Here is a 22,961-nt window from a genome sequence, read left to right on the forward strand (position 1 = left end):
AAAACATACCGTAACATTTTTCCCCGGCCGTTAAGAAAAAAAAATATGAAGCATGTTTAAAGCTGAATAATTTTTTTTTTATTTGTAATCCTTTAATAAATCTACTCTCTTCTCCGCCGAACAATCAAAAAGTTTTACATTACTTAAATTTTGTTTCGGTACTTCTCTCCCTTTCAAATCTTTCAAAAACACAGAATTATGATGAATTCGAACCACTACATAAGGACCAGTGTATACGGGCATATATTTATGAGTGATTCTTTTATATGCATCTGAAAGAAAGTGGGTCTTAACCATTACTAAATTACCCTCCTGTATAACTACAGGTTGCGCCGATTTAGCACATAATTTCCGCTTACGTTTGGTTAACATTCGAGGAAACGGCTGTAGATATCGCCTTGATTCCTCTACCCCCTGCAATTCCAATGGCCAAGGGAAACTTTCTTTAAATCTATCAATAGCTGAATATGAAATGAAAAGTTCAGCTGGAGTACCATTTATCGCGCTGTTGTACGAATAATTTAACAAATCTTGAGCATCTTTTAATACATTTTTCCATTTAGTGTGATTCTCGTAACACATTAATCGAATAATTCGGTTTAATTCCCGATGGGAACGTTCCACGATTCCGTTGGCCTTAGGATTATAGGGTGTAGTAAGAATATGATGCATCTTATGCTCCAAACAATATTTTTTTTTTAACGATTAGAAACAAACTGTATTCTTAAGATGTTTATAAGTCAAATTAAATCTCTGTAATTTCAATGATTTTTTTTTTTTTTTGGAGAGAGAGAGAAGTTCCGGAAAACAGACGCCTTACCCTTGAGGGCGACTGTATATTGTATTTTCCGGTCCAGTATAAAAACTATTATTCGAATTACCGGATTGGAAAACGTTAGAATTACTTGGATACACTCCTAATGCAGAATATGGGGGAGTCAGAGTAGATGTCACTGTAGTAATTCCCGGAACCGGTAGAGAGGTATTCGGTGTAAACAACGTGACCGGAGGAAATGCGCCAAATGGTGGCTTCGCTCCATATATATTGGTCACATATGGTGGGGGAATATTCCCATAATTTATTCCTGGAACAAAAGAATTACTGTTATTCGTTCCGGAACGCCAACCTTGGTTAAAGGAACCGAATCCTCTATTAGCACGTTCATTTCTACGTTGAGTATTATAATTTTTATTTCTGGAAAAATTCTTTCTATTTCCAGTCGAGTGATTTTTTTCAGATTTAGGTTCCATGTTTATAGGTTCCGTTTGAGCCGAATTGTCAGTTCTCAAAAGCTTATGGTGACCTATACTAGCTTGTCTAATATTGGGTCTCTTTAATTGAATCTTCAAATTTGACGCATTTCCGGAATTACCAGTAGATTCACCCTCCAATTCTGTTAATCTCATCATTAAATCGTGAACAGAATTTACAGAACCCAATTTTAATATTTTTTTCTCGTCAGCAGGTAGACAATCAAGAATTAAGTCCTTTAATTCCGAATCTGACGGTGAACTTACGACCAAGTGATATGAATCAATTATCGACCAGGCAAAGTCAGATAAAGAAAACTTAGATTTGTCATATCTCATCGAATAGAGATGGCGTTTCTGCGCCCTCTCCATCCGAGGAGATATATACTGATTCCTGAAGAGGTTGACGAAATCCCGGAAAGTTCTTATTTTGTGCGAAATACTACGATACCAGGATTTCGCAGAGTCTTCCAGACACCTAGCTATAATGTATCTTCGATCTTTTTCTCTTAATTGATACATACTCATGGTTTGGAGTAAATCCTCCAGGAATATTCTACCCGAAGTAGTCATTTTACCATCAAATTTTGGAAAATTGTGCATTTCCCGAAGATACGCACCAATTGGCCTAGGTGGTGGAGAATCATCAGATTCGTCACTCTCTTCAAGAGTTGTTTTTGCCGGTACATCAACTATTTCTAACTTATCATACATATCCATATCAGAATCTAAATTAACATCATGCGGTTTAACCCGGTCACACCGATTTGCATAAATTTCTCGTTGATTTTTACATCTTCGACGGATATATTTCTTTCGCCTATTCGCGGAGGAATTTTCTGAGTTTCTCGGCATATTATGCTCATCAACCGTATCCTTCCCTTGGTCGGATTCGGATGTTGAGCAATCATTTGAGGCTCCTATCCCATTACTGGTATTCTCTCTATTCGTCTCTGTCACCGCGAACTCTTTCAATAATGTTTCTAAAGGACCTTCAGAAATTGGTTCCTCTACTTTATCACGAGTGGAATGAACTTCTACCCGTGTCCTTCGACCCTTACGAGAAAGAGAGTTCTCCCGGATTACCCGCTCGCACCTAGCTTCCTGATTATCGAGTCGACGTGACAACTTTTCTATCTTTTTCTCAAATTTATTAATATTTTCAGTAATGAGACCTTCGCATCTAGTTTCTGCCATAAGAAACCTTTCGTTTACTGTCTTTTCAATACTTTCCCTAGTTTCACGGCATTTTTCTAAACTGTGTTTAAACGCAGCTACTGTGTCACGTTCTAAAATTTTCACATTGTTAGCTGTTTTCTCATTTGCATCTTTCAGGTCTCTATACTCTTTAATTTGTTGTTCCTTTACATGATTGTAATTTACATTACAATTCTCTTGACAATTCTCTATGTCAAGTCTTAATTTTCCTAAATCACTATTCACATCGTCAATTTTGGAATTGATTTCTTGGGATACTACCTCTCGATTCTTCTCAACATCATTTGCTAATTTTTCTAAATCAGATTTGACTTTATTTACATCACTCACTGCAGAAGCTATCTCACCCGAAAGTTCTAATCTAACCTGGTTTAAGTTTTGCATTAACTGTGATTTTACTGACTGAATTTCAGAGTTTACCGTCGACAATTGAGCCTCAACAGAAGACAACTTTTTGTCCAGCTTTGTTTCCAAACTCTCAACAGAAGACAACTTTTTGTCCAGTTTTGTTTCCAAACTTCCTATTATACCTTTCAGACTTTCCAATAGCGGCCCTCCTGCTATTTCAATTTGAGGGACCGATTTACGTGACACTACCGTGTGTTCTCTGTCAATTTCACTGGGGTTATCACTCGTCTTGTTCATGGCTGAGCACCTTTGACAAATCCATTTACCTTCATTTTCTTTAATATTTGTCACATCAGCCTGGCTTAACTTAATACATGTTGTGTGGAATAGTTGTCCACAACTATCACATCCTACAGATTCCACACAATCGGAAATTCGAGTCTTTCCACAACACGCATGAGTATCTGGCTCACACCTCTCTTCGTCAAAATTAATGAACATTATAATATCATATTTCGCTTGTCACACAATCTCAAACAGATCAAAAGGGGGAAGAAAAGAAACTAACTTAACCTCATTTGCTTTTCGCTTACTTACCCTAAAGGTTTCGTGCCAGTAAATGTACACTCCCGCTTTTATTTTATTCCCATATATCCGTAGCTAAAGGTCGCCATTTTTGTAACGTTTATTTTTTTTCCATAATGTTAATTTAATGTAGATATTTTATTTTACATTTATATCTAGTACGAATCATAAAATTTTAAATAAATTTTGGAGAAAGAAAAAAAAATCCTATTCATGATGTTTTCCTTTTAGGACATAATTACTGGTTCGTCTATACCCCACTGAACAGATGCCCGAAGAGTAGTGTGGCCACCACCACCATTCGCGCGCCAATCCAATGCAGTACAGAACAACCACAATGGCCTAAAAGGATTAACTCAAATTCTGACCAGACAAGTTTTGTTTCTAAAATTAACGAACGTTTATTGCATCTGACTATTTAAAAAAAAAGTCGTGTCATTAATTCCAAGATCTTGCTGAAGCGACACCCAGCATCGAAATCTTTAAGCTTTACTTAAACGAAGACTATCATTAATCTTATTTATAGTACTTCAACTTGAAGACAATATTAATCAATCAACTGTATGTACAAATATGTACTGTTCTCGATTTGACCAAATAAAATTTTAAATATTTGTATATATTTTATTGCAATTTCATATTCTTTAAATAGCTACAATACTCCTTCATCTCTTAAGGAGTCGTTTTCAAGAACGGATAACAAAATTCCTTCAAGAAATTGGAAAAGGAAAATAACTCATTGCTACCACTAAACATAGTATAGTTTACAGTTGAGGTTAACTCCATATCTCACCAGGCGTGCCCATACTTATAATCTCCAATCAATAAACACACGACAAAAAAAAAAAAATAATTTGTTACTATTATTTTCCCTATAATTCAGCATATTTGAAATACTGAATACACTCCCTTTTACAGAGGGCAAAAGCTTGATATTTATATCTCATTTCATTTAACGATATTCATTTAGTTATCCGCAAGACCGTGCATGACATTAATATCAAAGCAATATAACACACAATAAGAAAGAAATCTACCTAACTAATCTAATCTAACCTAACCTATAGCTATCCTACTTCTACCTCATTTAGTACAAATATTGAAACCACATTTCATATTTAAGAGGGCGGATAACTTGCACATTATATATATTTATATATTCACATCATACGAAATTCACACAATAATAAAAGAAATCAGACACATAAATAAATTGCACGCTGGAGTTGCCTCAACATCTATTTACGCTATCAGGAATAACAAATTTGTTTTTCAATAGTTTCTCGAAAGTATGCAAATGAGGTTTTGATTATACAGCATAATTCAATTTCTGTGGAATTTTGAATTTATGTTAACCGTATCACAACAACAACGCTCATGCAAGGAAAAAAAAACTAACTTAAAGTGATTATGGAATCAGTACCGTCAACAGTATCAATATATATTTATCAAATAACATGCTTTTAAGATGTCAACATCAAAACGATGTGCAGAGCTTTCACTATCTGGTCTCATAGCAGCAGCTAATTATAAGACTCGAAGTTCGTGACTATTAGATTTTGTCATTACTCATTTCCTTCCCCTCTAAAGACTGTCTGAAATTGTGTGACTTAGCGATACGCTTAACAACTCTTCATCATAATCACATACATAACGGAGAATTGACTATTGTCCCTGATTAAAAATTTTGAATTCAGTCATCAAAACAATGTCACTGATACCCCAAAGTCACTAATACTTCAAGTGGTTTAAAGAGGAGTTCTCATGCAACTTCTAGAAGTCAACAAAATGGAGGATAAAGTCACTGACCTGTATTCTGAGATGCTCACACAGTACCAAAATTTTACCACCTGGTTGACTGTCTGGTTGGTTCCAACATTACCTGAGCATCCTTCTTGTTCCCAAAATCTTGGATGGCTTCTCTTCATTTTGATTAACCTCCGTTTGAATTGCCATGTTAAAGATAGGCCGTCTCCAAACGAAACACTACTCGTTATTATTATTATTTCCCAAGAGCCCCATTCTGCCTAATTGTGTGCCAGGTTAGTCAAATTTCTGGTTTTGACAGGGTTTACGGTCCAAAATTTCCTTTTAGATGCACATTTTCCTTTTATATTTTAGAAGGGCTCTTGGGCTCTTTCACTATTATGTTATTTATAGGATCTTCTGTACACCTTACACACCCCCTCTTGACAACACTAGATTTAACTATAATAAGTATTGATATTTAATTTTTATGACTCTTAATATATAAAATCAGTTTTAACAAAAGAAAAGAGAATTTATTTATTTATTTCCGCATATTTCATTATTCTTTTTCTTCTATATTAATTATTTAATTTGGCTATTCCCACTTTGAGACATACCAACATGGCGAACGTTTGTTTACATTTCGAAAAGACGCACAATTCATGCAAGGTCAGACTTCAAAACCCCAGACCAGGTAAGCTTGTCACGGAACACATTAAGGTGTTCGTACTTTTATGAGAATCATGGCAGTTATGCTAAATATAATTTGAATCTCTATAAAGATAAACAATAAATTCTATCTTTCTTCCGGTCAAACATTAGGCCTAAAATTATGTAAACAAAATTAACCTATAACGTTCTTTCGTACATTAATGCCGAATAACTTTTGGATTTAAAACGATTTCATGGTTATTGAATACAATCGCATTAATAAACAATCTATCTCATTTTATCGTAGTACAATTCCGTAGTATTAACAAGATAATTATAGTGACTTAAATATAGTGACTGCAAAGCACACCATCTGAGCCGTCATGCTACATCACTTACGTTATGTAGCTATCAATGTTATATTGTCGGTACTGATTTACAATATGCTAGTCAGCAGTGATACATATTATTATAAAAATAACCTACCGATAAAATGTACAAGGAATACTGTAATATAGAATTTTATCTAATGTTACCGGTAGTGAAAAACATACCGTAACAATCGTCAGATGTTGATATTTTTGACTCCTAAAATCATTTTAGAAACAAACTAAAGTCTCTGTAAATGTTGTGCATACTTTATACATTTTATCTTTATTATTTTGTATATATATATTATTATTATTTATTTATTTTTATTTTATTTTATTTTTTTATTTATTTATTTATTTTTTTTTTTTGCTATTTCTTATACTTTGTTACATTGTTTGAATGTAAAATAGACTTAGATATGTATCTGAAACATTTATAAATAAACAAATAAATACAATAATAAACTCCTGGTCCTACCTATTGAAGAATATTTGGATTCTACCTTTTCAAACTTTACAACATAAAAATGTTTAGAAGAGTTATCGCTCCGTACACAAGTCACTATATAAATCTAGTCACTTTTTTTTTTCTTTTTGAAAAGGAATGTTTCGAGGAAGTTTCAAAACAATTGTTCTGTATATCATAGTTCAATAGATACACAGATATATATACATACGCATTAAATAAAACACTTCTCACCCTAAACCAGAATGAATTCGAGAAGTACTTCCTACCGAGCTCCTTCGTGGCTAAGCGGTTAACATACGCGCCTTTGGCGTAGAAAACCCGGTTCGATTTTCGGCGGAAGCTCATGTGGTTCGGATTCCACATTAATCAGTAGATCTTGTCTCATATAGCCTCGCTACTGAAAGGGACGTTAAAGTCAAAATCAACTCAAGTACTTCCTACTACATCGAGCAGCTGCCAATTTACAATATTGACTTTTAGAAACAAAAGCAACTTTAATCTGACAACTTGTTTTCCTTAATGTCAAATAATTATATTAGGTTATTGCAAGTAGATATATATATGGAAAGAAATTAAATCTTAGAGATTTACGTCCCACGATTATGCCGGGTAGGCTAAAGGAGACAGTGATGATGAAAAATGAATGAAATGGTGGAATGAAGAAAGTGAGAGGAAACGGGAGAACCCGCAGGAAACCCACGCACAGTGTATCTGTCCACGACAAAGTTCACTTGGCGCGAGCTGGAATCGAACCAGGAACCTCATGCACCAGAGGTGAACGCTGTACCACTGTACACGCTCTCAACAGTACAAGAAAGCATCCGAACAAATATCGAATGTAGTTGGCGTACAAAGAGCACCTTGAAAGTAACAAATTTCAACTATTCATCTCTTCAGAGCAGATAGAACGATTTTATTGTGCACCAAGGTAAGTAACTAACTGGAATCAATTATATATAATCCTTGCTCCTTAAACAACTAATTACCTGTGAATTCAAACGAATTTGATGCAGTCCTTGGTATTACTGAATCAGACTCCTGGCCAGATATTGTAATAAGATGATTTGTGTCCCATATACGGCCATCTACTTGACCCTTGTATACTTCTAACTGTAAAATATAGTTGTATATAAGAACAGAAAACAAAACTTTATTTGTATTACTAAGTGTGCCGCATATAAGAAATATCTTTAAAAATCACGTAAAAAAATGCACTAAAATGGCTTTTTTAAGATAACTGATGAAAAAGTTCGAGAGGCACAGGCGAAGATGAAATTTTTGGAAGGTTGTATTCAAGATACCATGCCGGGAAATACTAAGGAACTGAGAAGCTATGTTACCAATGTTACAGATCAGACGAGTCATGCTTAAAAAAAAGAAAAATAAAAACAAAAGAAATGGTCTCAGTTTAGTACCCGTTGCTTGCGATCTCAAAGATAATCATATTAATACTACAAAGCAAAACTTAAACTTGTATCGAAGAATATATTCGGGATGCTACTAAAAGCATTTTCTTCAGACCTTTACTACATCTAAAAGAAGAATATTTTTAAAATGAAAAAATTATCCCTTATAACCAGAAATTAACTTTGACAACACATTCGATTGCTGCTATTTAAGAATAACTGATATGTGTAACAAATTGATATTAACATGTTTCATGTCTGTCCTTAAACACGTATCTCATGCTTGTAGTCGCTTTTACACAGATATGAAAAAGCAAAAACCTTTATTCCAACAACTTCATATTAAATACCTTTCACATTTTCTAGTGTTAACGCAAATAAGTACGTGTACATTCAAAATCAAACGGTTCAGAATATGAAGACAACCGTTACACTGAAATTCAGATTACTGACAATTATAACCTGTCGATAAAAACTGTGGATGATTTGGAATAAGGATTCAAAAGTCTGTAAACTTACATTAAACTTTTTATCCATTCGTGTTCTACCTTTAGAAGTAGCAAATGAAAATAATTAATGTTATTTTTCCAATATGATTTATATATATCTCACTCAGTAAGTTCGTAGGATGACACATAGATGTCGCCACTATTCAGAAATCTACATGATGTTTAGGAAGTACTAACCGTCAACATTTGATAACAATCTGACGCTTACTTCACAAGCTACAGTGGATTTAGTGACGCTACTTTTGTAATTTTCAAAACAATGGAAAAGTCTGTTGATAAAATGATTTCATGTGTTAACAAAGCATTGCTTTTTAATCGGAAAAATTACCGTTCAAGCAAAGCAATGGCTTGACAAGTGTTATTCCGACTATGTCCATCGAGACAAATGGTACAGAAGTGGTTTGCTGATTTTAAAAGCAGCCATATGAACACCACCCATGATGCTGAACGCTCTTGCCACCCATAGTCGGCAGTTGTTCCAGAAAACATTTTAAAAAAGTCCACAAAGTAGTTTTGGTCGATCGTAAGTTGAAGTTGCTTGAGATAGCTGACACCTTATAGATATCAGAAAGCAGTGTGTTCAACATTTTTTATGAATATTTGTCCATCAGAAAGTTCTGTTCGAAGTGGGTACTGCGCTTGCTCACAGTCGACCAAAACACAACAACGCGTCGACGATTCAGAGCGATGTTTGAAGCAGTTTCAGCGAGAAAAAAAATCTTCTTGCGGTATGTCACAATGGATAAAACATGGACCCATCACTACACTCCAGAGTCAAATTGGCAGTTAGCTGTTACCAGTAACCAGAGAAAGCCTCCCAAACCGACCAAAAACCCAAATATCAGCTTGCTCCCGTATTTTGGGATGCGCAAGGTATTTTATTCATCTATTACGTTGAGAAAGGAAGAACTATCAATAGCGAACATTATATGGAGTTATTGGTGCGTTTGAATTTTGAAAGAAGAAATTGCGAAAAACGACCCCAAACGAAGAATAAAAAAGTGTTGTAGCATCAAAACAATGCACTGTGTCACAATTCAATTGCAACAATGGCAAAATTGCATGGAATGCACTTTAAATTGTTTCCCCATCTATCGTACTCTCTGGATCTGGCTCCCAGCGACTACCCTGTTTACAGATCTCAAAAGAATACGCCAGGGAAAGATTTGGCTCCAATAAAGAACTGAAGCCTATGTTGAGGCCAAAGATAAATCGCTCTACAAAAAAAGGCATCGAAAAGTTAGAGAAGCGTTGGAATGGACGCATCACTCTTGAAGGAGACTACGTTGATTAATAAAGTCGAATTTTGCCTAAAAGTTGTTTTATTACTCATCCTACGAACTTACTGAGTGATGTGTTAAGCATGTAAATGTGTAACTTAATATTAGAAGAAAGCTGAAACACTATAATACAAATCACTTGAAATAGCAATGATTTGCGAGTTAATTTAATGATATACTCACTTTTACCGCATGGGCTCTAACTATACCTCCCACTTCAAGAGGAGGGTAGTTTAATCTTTTAGAGAATATATGCAGAGAGAAGCTGTCGTGTTTGTCTTGCCTTGATTCGTCCGCCAACTCAATAATTGCATGATACTTGCTTGGACCAGTTTGTGTTGGAATCTGGAAATAGTAAATTTAATTTTATACTCAGAAATTATGGACGTATAAACAAGCAGAAAATAACTATCTTTATGGCCTATGGAACCCGGAGGTTCAATGTCATGTTCACAAAAGCTCTCCACTGACTTCTATCCTTAGCCAACTGGATCCAGTTTTTACTTTATATTCCTGTTTCTGAGAGATCCATCTTAATATTGTCCTTCCATCTGCACTTAGGTCTTCCTAATGGTTGTTTTCCGATTGGTTTTCCAGTTAAGACTTTGAAAGCGTTTCTACCTTTTTCCATTCTCGCTACACGACCTGCCCACCTCAGCCTCCTAGATTTGATGACCCTAGCAATGTTTGGTAAATGGTATAAATTATGTAGTTCCTCGTTATGAAGCTTCCGCCATTCCCTATTCCCGTTCATCTTGGGTCCGAATATTCGTCCCAGGAACTTATTCTCAAATACTTTCAGTCTACGTTCTTCCCTCAGAGTAAACGACCATGTTTTGCAACCATACAGAACAACAGGCATGGTTATCGCTTTATATATTTTAAGCTTCAAATTCCTCGACAGAATTCGCGACGACAAGAGATTTTGAACCGAATAGTAACACGAATTCCCTGCTTTTAGTCGACATTTAATTTCTTCGTGAATATGATTTTGGTCTGTTAATATTAATCCTAGACAAGGAAAAAAAGAATATTTATAATAACAAGAGTACTAATAGTACTACGAATAATAATACTAAGAATAGTACAACTGACTGAAACTGTTTCTAATACCTATTGGAGTGAGACCAAAGTCATTATTGTGCCGCATTTATGCCAATTTATTATTAAATATAAGAAATGGTATTCACCACTGCGCCTACAAATTTCTGTGTGGATCACGATTTTGACATAGTCTGATATCTTCTTCTGATACCATCTAGATAAATAGAAACTACGAAAGTATATTGTGTGCTTATCAAAGAACTTTCCATGCACTTGGAAGCTGAACTATCAAGTCCTCCTAAAGTAGCTATTATATACTACATCTATATTTTAACTACAGAAGTTTATTTTAAAAAAATAGATTATTGGGTTGGTGCGACTGAAATGTCCATATTTATGTCAGCTTGGAAGATACCCACCGCACCAATTTATGGAATAAATTTACAAATGTGAGGTCACAAGCTGAGTAACATTCCAAAAACAGGATAAAATTTGTACTAGCTTTTTTTTTTATTCCTAGTACCTAAAATAGCCAGCGATATTTCAAGATACTTTAGAGAGTATCCATTTTCAAGAACCACAGAGGTTTATATTATATTATACAATGGAATCTTCACATACGTTTAGCTTAAACATCAGTGGAAGTTTTAATTTATACACAAAGCAAAGTATTTTGAAACTTGTGATGTTTACTCCATTGGATGGTAATTCAAGTAGAGCAAACAGTAGATAGTCATTAATTGAATTTCTCACCCGAGCGTTAACGCTGAAACAAGTTATGACAAAAACAATAGCTTCTTCCACCGCTAACTACACATAGGCGAAAATTTAAATAACAACCTTACACTTATGAATAGGACAAAATTTCAGCATCATTAAATCTGAAAAACAACTTACAACAATAATTTGCTAGCGTTAATATATATTCGCACCATGCAAACAAAGCGAAGAACATAAGGCAGCACTTCTCGGGTTTGAATAACGTCAATGATACACACAAATCGGAGTTTATATTTAATATTCACGTTATACTTACATGTCTTTATAAGTAAATGGTAATATTATGACAACGAAAAATGTTGATGTTTCTACATTGTAAAAATACGAACGGATGCGATCAATATTAAATTTTAGGTAAGCTGTTTTAGTAGCGATGAGAAGGTGAGTCTCTTCCTATTAACTTTTGTGGCGCCGAATGATGGCTTCTTCTCGCGCTTTCTCCTTGTTCTCGCTGCTCACGTGAGTCCCACCTACCATAGTGACGTAAGCACAAGTACGACTGTGATTGGCTGCCATTGACTGCCAAGGCCACTAGCTGCTTCGTCTGCTCGTTGCTGATATACATCCGTTGCGAGAACGTACAACGATTATATACACTATTTGTTTAAAGGTAGCAGACTTTTACAATAAAAAGGATTAAATTGTCGGAGCCGGGTACACCAAAAATAATGCACAAATAAGTATATTACAAACTTCATACTCCTATACGTTACCCCATAAAATGTTAGTGTGATAGTTGTTCTCTGATGGATGTAGAAAACTGCGACGAAAGGTGTTTCACGTAGATATGAATACTGTGAAATGGCTACAAGAAAATATAATAATAACAAATTTAGAATTGGTAATAATTATAATATTAAACCCATTTTTCACATTAATATAATTTTCTAGAGGAACGTATGAGTGTGAAGTCCCCACACAATACGTCAAATACGTAACTTCATATACAAAGTTTTAAAAAAATCAAGTGATGTTAAAGCTAAAAGCATGTGAAGATCTTACTGCATAACATGATTTCTTACTGATTGTATTCCTGTGTGGCTCTTGAAACTGGATACTCGCTAAACTACCCGAAATATTGGAGATTATTTCAGCTACTAGGAATATAAAAAAGGTTAGCACAGCTTTTATCTTGTAAAAGTATCCCATACGTTCTATTGGTAAATTCAGAAAACAGGCTGCGTTACCCAATCGGTCGGGAGGAGGTACTGTTGTTGAGTCGTGTGAAAATGCACAACGAAGAACACATAATTCCAAGTCATCTTCCTTTACGAGTTTCAAATGCGATATCTACACATTAACAATTCGTATGTACCAGGATTGGTGAATAAACGCACCACACGCCGCTGTGTTACGAAATTTCGTGTCGATGCACATTGAAAAATGAGACCCGAGGCCGACTACCAATAGCAATATTCTGCTAAATTCCTTAGGAACATCAAAGATATAATCCTAGAAAAAGTTCTCGTGAAACTGCAGACGAGTTAGACTTGCATCAGCTAAGTGATACTGTAGGATGCATATATAACGAACTACTTAACTCTATGGCCTATGGAACCCGGATGTTCAATGCCGCGTTCACAAAACCTCTCCATCGACTTGCATCCTTAGCCAACTGGATCCAGTTTCTACTTTGTATTCCTATTTCGGCGAGATCTATCTTAATATTATTCTCCCATCTGCGCCTAGGTCTTCCTAATGGTCGGTTTCCGACTGGTCTTCCAGTTAAGACTTTAAAAGCGTTCCTACTTTCTTCCATCATGACCTGCCCACCTGAGCCACATAGATTTGACGACCCTAACAATGTTTGGTAAACCGTATACCTGTAACTAAGACAATCAGATATTATTATGTTCCGTTCCGTTTGGTATCAGAAGAATTTCATTTTGATGTGACCTATCGCAATTTCATCTTCAATTGATAATCGTTTAGATATATATTGTTGTGAAGAAAGAATACAAGTTTCTAAAATTGGATATTAACATGTTTCTATTTCTGATTTCTTTTTTAAAAAATCTTATTACATAGCAAGTATTTCTAGAGTATTTACTCTATCAAGTATATTAATGTACAGTGGCGTATTTACGGAGGAGAGGGCTATCGAGCTCAAGCTTCCCCCCAACCCGAAATAAATTTGTTAGTTTTTCGCATTCCACGTATAAAAATAATCCTTCTTACCATTTCTAAGAATTCCGTTGCCTTTTCATTTTCTTTGCTCTTTGTTCAGAAATAATACTGCATTTGTCTAATTTCATTCCATGTAAGAACTTCGTTGTTTTTTCTTGTTTCGTCTATTTTATTCTTCTGTTTCTTTTTCTTAGTTGTTACTTTCTTTCGTTTCTCTTATCATACTTTCGACTGTTGTTTGTTGTGATTCAAGTCGGCCGTCGTCAGTAACACCAAAACTATGAGGAGCTGATAAGCGAAACTGGTGTTCCACACCAACTTGCATGGATATCAGCATAACGGAACTTTATTTATTTATTTAACAAACACCAGATACAGCTCAGAGGCCATTTTATACTGGATATCTAACAACAACAACAACAACAATGGAAAGGATTTGGGAAGGTGTCGGCCAGGGCCTGCTTAGTAGGTACCATCCCGGCATTTGCCTGGTAGAACTGAGGAAAATCCTGGAAAACCCGTCAGGGTGGTCGGCAGCGGGATACGAACCCGCGACCTCCCGAATGCGAAGCCAACGCTCTACCACTTGAGCTACTTCGCTCGGTAAAGAAAGGACTTTAGTTATTATAGCAAAGGAATATTTAGAGTGTTTAGTTATAAAGAAAGGTAAATGTTTGAATTAAAGAAAATCAAGAGAGGGCAATAAGTAGCCCTGAAAATTAGGTAGGCCAAGAGGATGCTTCCTTTCCCTTCTATGAATAGAATAAAATATTAGTTTCACTGCTGAAGTTTTGTATCATATCACATAAAATTCACCAATCTGCAATTCTTGCCATTAAAACTGCAATCAGTATATTTCAGATTCAACTTGTCTCAACATTTTCTTTCAGGTAAAAACGCACACAGATAAAACTGAATAATTCCATTTTTTTTTTTTTTTTTCCTAAACTGAAATCAGTTAAGTTGAAAACGAGAATACAAAATATTCAACATGTGTTTGTAGGAGCGACATTTCAGATTTGCCTGGGGGGTAAAATCCTCCACCAACATACGAATTTTTCCTAGTATATTAGTGTATCAAGCATATATCAGTCATAAAAATAGCACCAACCCAATATTGAACTTCAATATAATTAGCCAGTAAAGAGAAAATGGCTGACTATATTCGTTCTCGAAAAACACTTTCGCTTAAATTGTTATCCAATAGCCTCTTACCTTTCGGATATCGACGATTACTCCGTAGATATTAGCTCTATCTGTCGTTACTACAGTTCTCAATTCCCCTAACTTGGAATAAGAGAAGATAGTCACAGTCTTCGTTGCAATTGACACACCAGCTTGATTTATTGGAGTATTCATCCCAGATTACTATTTTTGCCTTCAAGAGCTTTTAATGAACTGAAAAAATAAAATAAAATAAGTGAAAGAACTGTTCGTACAATGTAAATATACGTAATACAAACAGATTTGAACAGCTCACAAAACTAAAGTTTCTACAAAATCTTTAGAATTTGAGGTGTGCGAGTATGAACATTAGTAAAATTTCTTATATATACATTTTTATTCACTTTTGAGAGGACGTGAAAAACTAATCGAATTCGACATTTCAAAGAAGTTACACGGTTCACGGTCCCTCCATGCCGAGAAAGTTATTTTCGATTTCTTATAATAATCATAATTTATTGTATATTTAATATTTGTTTTAGTAAATTTGGTTTATTGGGACGGTTCTCTGTCCATTCAAATAATATTTTTATTTACTAAAGTGCTTTCTCTCAAGTTTATGGACAATAGTGCGTTCAACTATCATTGAGACCTGGAAAACTGTTTTGGACTAGCCGATTCCACGTCAGTTGCTCTCATCATTCGTTTCGAGTAGTTTCCAAAAATATGAGATACATATATTTGGGACTTACAACGATAATATTTTGCGTTTGACTTATAAATATTACAACGAAAGAGAGAATTACACCTTGTGCTAAAAATTCCTAAAGAAGAATGTCTATTGGGCGAATTGATAAAAAATCAGGAAGGTAAGGAAACGTATTTATCAGTTACATCAAAATAAAGTTGGATGGCATTTAGTATCCACCGATGGCTCCAGATCCGGTACTCTGACTTATAAACGACCCTGTATAGGCGTATATCCACCGGCGCCGACGCGCTTGCTCCCTACGGACGCACCACCTCGATGCTGTTCGGTTCCCCCTGCTGTACTCCTGCCCTGACTCGGTTAGATAGTGTTCGCGCTACTAGCCACAAAGCACAAGTTGGTTCGAGTATTATGCACTGTAGTTTTTTTTTTTTATGTCATATATCTAAAGTCCCAGCATACAATGAGTAACTCACAGTTACAAATAACGAACCGTAATCACTACCAAGTAATTTGGGGGAGAAACTAAATAATATCCATAAAGTTAAACAGACTGGAATTTACTTTCTTTACCTAGCAGATGTTTTGTTTCGGAAAAGTTCTAGATTACTAGTCCCCCTTTATTTGTCATTGTCTTTTACATATTTCATTAGGTTTCCGCACTTTTCACATTCGAAAGTTTGATTTTCACTCGGTATTAATCCTGTTTTGGAAGAACTCCATGCATTTGCTATCTGTTTCGAATGTTTTCCCTAAGTTCACAAATGTTAGATCTCCAATGTAATCCAATGTGTTATTAGTACTGACTATTTTGTGAATGAGTTGGGTATGTCTTGAGTTTTTGTGTGGGTAATTGTGTTTTAGGGGGGTTCGTAATATTGTTATTGATTGAGTATATGCTTGATCTTTCAAAAGTATTTTTGTTTGCTTTTTTTTAATGAATATTTTATTATTGTTGGGGGGTTATAGGGGACTTGCCTCCCTATATTTTTGAAGGATATTTTAACACCATTTTTGGAGAATATATTACGTTTTTAAAATAAGAATATGTCGGTTTTTTTTTTTTTTTGTTAGAGGGTTTTGCGCCATACGTGTGTAGAAATGTTTATTGTAGTGGGGGGTTAGTTTTTTTTTTTTTTATCCCCTATGCTTTGAAGTTTTGAACATTTTATAAAATAATAATACTTTAGGTTTTTTGAAATAGTCGAAAGCTGTGCTGCTATACTTTTATAGAAAATTGTGTTGTTGTCGGGGGGAGAGGGTGTTAGGGAGATGCGGGTCAGTGGTATAGGTGATCCGAAAAAGTGTATTATTTTCTTCTGGTCACCTAATAATAGCTTTTCGGCTCTTCTGGGTCATCTATATCACTGACCCGCATCCAGGGAAGGGGGACCAGTAACCTAAACCTTGCCTTTTGTCACGAATCGACAATATGAGTTTTAGAATCCTGCTCTTACGTTGACAGTGGAATGATGAAATTGCTTGACTTACTCATTATGTAACCCTGTACTACTCACATGCATCTCTATTCCCATACTTCCACTGGGTACTAAAAGAAATCCCTCGCGAAAGAATATGGCTTACCTTTACATTACATGCTTTAGTTAGTATTCATAGGGTTCGAAAAGTAGGAGCTTTAGAATTGTCTTTACAACAGACAGTCTTGAATCTTTCCAATAACGGATGCTCGGTGCCACTGTATAGAAAACGCCCACCAACCTGTGCTAGCTGGTAGAAATAAGGTAGTATTGCATCTAACCTGTGTCAGGGTAGCATGAAGGAAAACCCGCGCAATAGAGCATCCGTACAGAGCAGTCACTTTAGCAAAAGCGAATATGCGCATAAAAGTAGACTTGCTTGTTCCATTTCCTAATACAACTGTTTATTTTGTGTTGATAGTGGCATTATTGGTCTTTGTATATGGAATAAACTGGCGCGGGCAGTGTAAAGTTAAGCCATGAAAACAATTTATTTGTAATCATTACAAGGCTACCGATGTCTTTGGTTACGCGTGGAAAATTCGTACACTGTTAAGGCATATTTACTGCCATTATGTAGTGGTTCCATGTTATTAGTTGGAATGTTACTACACAGATTCTTTATCAATGCATGTTATGGGTAGTAAAATGGTAATGTTGCTAATACGAGAATAAATTGCTCGTAGAATGTCAAAATACAAGAGTTAGTTTATGAAACACACTACAATAATACTACTGGCATATGGCTATCTAAGTGTGGCTCTTCACTTTTTAAATGCCAGTCTATAGCATATTGGTTTAGTTCCGTAGACGGTGTTCATGTAGCAGAGGGATATGTTTGATTCATGTTTAATCGGGATGTAAGCATCAAGGGTAATTGTTCCGTCACGATCAACACAGGGGGTTATACTGACTTCGGTACACGATGATAGCCGGTATACGGCATTTGTGCCGTATCACCGGACCAGTTTGAAAACTGAAAAAGGCACCAAAATGTATTACATTCGGTTATATTTTGTTGGATTACATTAAGTAACGTTACATTAGGCGTGCAGTATTACTTTAATACGGATCCATAGTATAAGTATTAGTAGTAGGTGGAGCAGGAGTAAGAGTAGTAGTAGGAACTGCCTAGAAACCCGGCTGGGGTTGGTTGGGTTCTTTTCTCTACATGAAATGGGCAAATTAAAGATTTACCAATTTTTTTTTTTCTGTGCATTTTACAATTTATGGATCTGTATAGTAAAACAAGTGCACCTCTCCGGGAAGTAGTCCATCCGCCTCAACATACAGTGCCGCTAGCATCAAAAACAATCAACAAAAACAACCACTTTCTTAACTTTTACTGTTTGCCTTACCTGCCCTGTACTCATTCTTCCTCACAAACTTAAATAAATTCTCCAATTGACCCGGTAAATTCCCTAAAATTGGTCCGGCGATACGGCACTTAACCCGGTATACTGTTACAATGCCTTTAGATGTTGAAGTGAAGAAGTATTTCCCTTCAAATTAAAAAATAATTTCACGGTATACTTAACTTAATTCAGAAACAATACGAATACCTTAACTGTTGTATTACAATGATAAAATTTATCTTAAAATGAATAGCCTGTTTATTTCGAACATTCCAATTACAGAATTTTATAGCACTTCTTTAAGTAGGCCTATATTATGATTACAAATACAGAGCACTTGAACGTATTACCTCTGATTTTAACTAAAATTACCATTTTTTGTGACTGATTATTCTTGATAAGTATCAATTACTGAAGCCAATTATCATCAACCGATAATTTCGAATTCAGACGGATGTTCAATATACAAAAATTTCATGTGTCAAAATGCAAAATAAGCACCCCTATAATGCATTCTTTGTTTACAATCCTTGCACTATAAATTGGTGTGACAGACTTGCCAACGTCAGAAACAAAAGTATTGGTTTTTGTCTTGAAAATTATTGTATATTACAAAAAATGTACAGTACCTAGGATAGTCTTTATTATATAGGTCGTAAAACTAAAAATGATGTAATTTCTTCTTTTTGTACGAATTTTCCCATTGGTGTAGCGAGAACAATTTGCTAGGGGGTTAGCCGTGACTTCTTATCTGAAAATTGCAAGAATGTTTCAGAAGACGTATTTTTTGAATATAGATTTTGTATTGCATTCCGAGCTATATCTACCTCCCTTATTACCAATACACTTCATTCCCCTACTGGTGATGACATCCTGTTTTTAGTTGCCATCTCTTTGAATTCTTCGCTCTTCTTTACTTCGTAGGAAGGCTCGGTCGCTCGGTGGCTCTGGTAGAGTGCATTCCACCAATTCTTACATCATTCACTTGCCTTGATCATTCGTTTCTCCTAAACTAAAGGGCATAATCATGGAACGTTAAACTGCAAGATTTAATTTATTTTTTTCTTTTACTTCTGTGTCTCTCACTTCCAGAATGGGGCTTACAGAGGGGTCATTTGAATTGATTCACCTTATTGATTATTTTATTTCTGTTGTTTTTTTTTTCGTTAACTGATGAACATAACGGTGGGATGTTAAACTGAGAGATTTCAATTCATTTTTTCTTTATTTTCTAAACAAAAAGTATCTTTCTTTCCTTCTTATTTTTTTAAAAAAAACTTTCGTTTGTACCGTACACTTCAATTCGCCGTGAATAATTTACAAAAATTTAAAAAAGACGAAATGAAAAAACAAAAAGGTTATAAGAACCATTAATGTATATCTCCGCATCATTTACAACCTTCTGGTCCAACGTATCTTGTATCTTCGCCTCGGTTCCCAACTCTCTGAAGATCGCACCACTTCCCAAGGTCTTCCTCAAGGTTCTGTATTATCTCCTCTTTTGTTCAATCTCTTTCTGGCCCCGATTCTTCACCAAACCAGTAACACTGTCCGGGTTCTTTCCTATTGTGATGATTTAGCCTTCTATATTACTTCTCCCTCCCCACAACTAGCTATACCTCAACTCATTTCAGCTCTCACCACTTTCTCCACCTGGTGTTCTACACATGGCTTACGAATAAACTGGAACAAAACTTCCTTTCTAGTCTTTACTCGCAAACGCTCTCCCACCCTACCCTCCCTTACTTTCACCGGTATCACTCTTCCTCGCCGTCCTTCAGTTAAATACCTTGGAATCGTTTTAGACTCTTCTTTACGTTGGACCCCCCATTATCATCTTCTACATCAAAAAACATCATCCTTCTTACGTTTAATTCGTTCTATTTCTACTTCTACTTGGTCTACAGATTTTCGTGTTCTCCTCCTGTTATATAAACAGGTTTATTTACCTATTTTAACGTATGGTGGTTTCTTTCTCTCTCCATCTCCTTCTCGAGTCTTTCAAAAATTACAATTCCTTCAATATACTACTCTCTGCCGTACTCTTAGTCTCCCTACCACCACTGTTGCCACTGCGCTTTATTCTGAGACCCGAGTTCCACCTTTAGCAATTCACTTGAAACACCTCTCCGACAAATTCTGTCTTCAACGTTTCCAATTTACACGATCCTCTCTCCTCCCTAAACTCACTCTGCTTCGACACCTTCATACAGGCCGCAAACGTTCTCCATATCTCGCATCTCTCCCTTTCATATACTCCAGTTATCTCGATCTTGCACCACAACTATTACACATCCAGCGCATGTATACTCTCCCTTGCTACTTGCATGACTATCCAGTTCTTTCCCAATCTTTTTCTATAATTTTTCCCCAATACCCTTCTACCCAACTTTTCCCTCCCGAAACTTACCAACATTGCTTTTCCTCATCCATTCCTCCTCTCCCTCAGGACACTGTTCATTTGTACTGCGATGGTTCTGGCCAGGGCGTGCATTTGGGATCAGCCTTCTACGATTCCTCTCTTCAACAATGTTTCAGCTTTCAATTGCCCCATTATGTCTCTACCTTTCTCACTGAAGCTTATGCCTTGTTTGCGACTCTTCTTAATTCTCTTCAGCATCAGTATACATCTATCTGTATCGCCACTGATTCTAAATCTCTCCTCCAATCCTTACAATCTTCCCCTTGGACTTCAAAATCCTCCTGGATTCTTTATGAAATTCCGTTTTCTTTTATACCGCCGGACTTCCCTCAACTATACTACTTGCTTAATTTGGTCCAAAGGCCATGTCAACATCCTCGGGAATTCTCTTGCCGATGCCGCAGCCCGTTTCGGAGCCCTGCATGGCACTTCCATAGATCTTTCAGTCTCGCCTATTGACCTTTTTCCACGACTTATTACACTTCATTATCAACGCTGGACTGCTTATAATGCCTCCTGTACAAAGGCACGTTGGTACTGGCACCATCCTTGCTTTCTCCGCTCTCCATCTTGGTTTATTAAACATCCTTTCTCTCCCTTCTACCTCCATTTTCTGCTCCGTAACAGACTTCACATTCTGTATACTCCCCAACGCTTATATCTTCTCCGAAAACGTACCACTCCACTTTGTAATTGTGGTCTCGATACTGGCTCTATCGATCATCTCATTTTCTCTTGCCCTCTCTATCAACAATATCGCCCGCCATTTCTCTCTATTCTTCATAAATTTCACGGTTCTGGCCCTTTTAATGTAGATTCGTTCATTTTCACCTTATCCCCACCTGTTCTTACTGCCTATTATCTTTATTTACAAAGAACTAAGTTATTTAGCATCTTATAAGCATCACTAAAGATTCATCCCAATTCCTCATCTTTTTCTTTTCATCATACCGAATATAATTGCCGGGAGAGCGATCTTCGCCAAGGCAAGTAGCAACCGCACAAGAAGAAGAAGAACACAATCACTCTACGTCTAGACACTAGTTTTACTTTCGAAAACCCTCCATGTGATGTACACATAAAATAATTTTATATTTGTAGCCTATTGGAATAAGTGCCTGAGGCATGTGATTTTTATACCTATTAGAAGAAGAAGAAACAACACTATAATATGATTCTTCAGCAATTAGCATAAGGAAAAAACTGATGTTGAAATTTACTCTTTCCAGAAATATTGATTGATCTGTTGTTTTTTGAACGCCAAACAGTGAAAAACTGAAAGTGAGCCATAGATTGCAGAAGAAAGTGTGAAAACCCAATTAGGAGAATTCAGTAAGTATCAATTCAATAACAAAATAGATTGAATGTTGTGTACAAATAGCGCTTGTCATTATGGTATACTTATACGGTACAGATTCAGAGTATGGAGACCACGACCACTTCCCAAGTGTCAAATAAAATTGTAATTCATGGAGTTATAAAATTAAAAATATGGCTTGCAGATCAAGTTTAGACACAACATTCGAAATAATTGTTGAAAAATTATTTACTAATTTCATGTTTATTGTCCAAGAAAAAAAAAAACGATTGAGCTGCGCAACTTGACGATGTCTGACTTAACATAAATGAAATTCAAGAAAGCTACTAGAAGTATTTACAGAAAATTTAGACTTCTTATTCAGTTTGCATAAATACAACGTTCACACATGCACCATGGAAACTGCAGTGCGAAAAACGGGTTATAGTTAAGGAGCCGTACTTCCATGGTAATAGTTAAGAACAGCTACTTCTCATCTCCCGTGCACGAGGATACATCTTACTGTTGCACTACCTACAGAAATGATTCTATATCATGTATAAGTGGTAATAGAACACACAACCAACCCAGATCATGTTGTATTCACACTCCAACATGGAGTGAGAATACAGCGTGATCTCCGTTTCTTCTTTGTTCTATTACTACTTGTACACCAAATAGAATCATTTTTCTACGTAGTGCAACAGTAAGAAGTATCCACGTGCACGGGACATGCGATATGTGTTTT

At 35.8% G+C, this 22,961-nt stretch overlaps 2 protein-coding genes across 6 annotated transcripts in view; one reads left to right on the forward strand and one right to left on the reverse strand.

Annotated features, from left to right (window-relative positions):
• LOC145694341 (protection of telomeres protein 1-like) overlaps positions 1 to 19,342 on the reverse strand; it is a 49,413-nt gene extending 30,071 nt beyond the window's left edge. Inside the window, exons 1-4 of one of the 4 annotated variants that reach the window (XM_081770466.1) lie at positions 19,322 to 19,342; positions 15,004 to 15,186; positions 10,021 to 10,182; positions 7,629 to 7,752 (exon numbers count right to left, since the gene is read on the reverse strand). In XM_081770466.1, coding sequence (XP_081626592.1) covers positions 7,629 to 7,752; positions 10,021 to 10,182; positions 15,004 to 15,147 — 430 coding nt within the window. In that variant the 5' untranslated portion in view covers positions 15,148 to 15,186; positions 19,322 to 19,342. Of the gene's footprint in view, positions 1 to 7,628; positions 7,753 to 10,020; positions 10,183 to 15,003; positions 15,187 to 18,844; positions 19,044 to 19,123; positions 19,294 to 19,321 lie in introns of those variants that run through there. The other 3 variants (XM_081770465.1, XM_081770464.1, XM_081770463.1) reach the window with 3 other exon arrangements.
• Positions 19,343 to 22,027: 2,685 nt separating this feature from the next.
• Ciao1 (cytosolic iron-sulfur assembly component 1) overlaps positions 22,028 to 22,961 on the forward strand; it is a 66,067-nt gene continuing 65,133 nt past the window's right edge. The window contains exon 1 of one of the 2 annotated variants that reach the window (XM_081770467.1): positions 22,028 to 22,248. The gene's annotated coding sequence lies outside the window, so the exon portion shown is untranslated. The remainder of the gene's footprint in view (positions 22,249 to 22,961) is intronic. The other variant, XM_081770468.1, reaches the window with a different exon arrangement.

The sequence above is a fragment of the Thermobia domestica genome, chromosome 9 (genome assembly GCF_964235325.1).
Source record: "Thermobia domestica chromosome 9, izTheDome1.hap1.1, whole genome shotgun sequence".
Lineage (NCBI taxonomy): Eukaryota > Metazoa > Arthropoda > Insecta > Zygentoma > Lepismatidae > Thermobia > Thermobia domestica.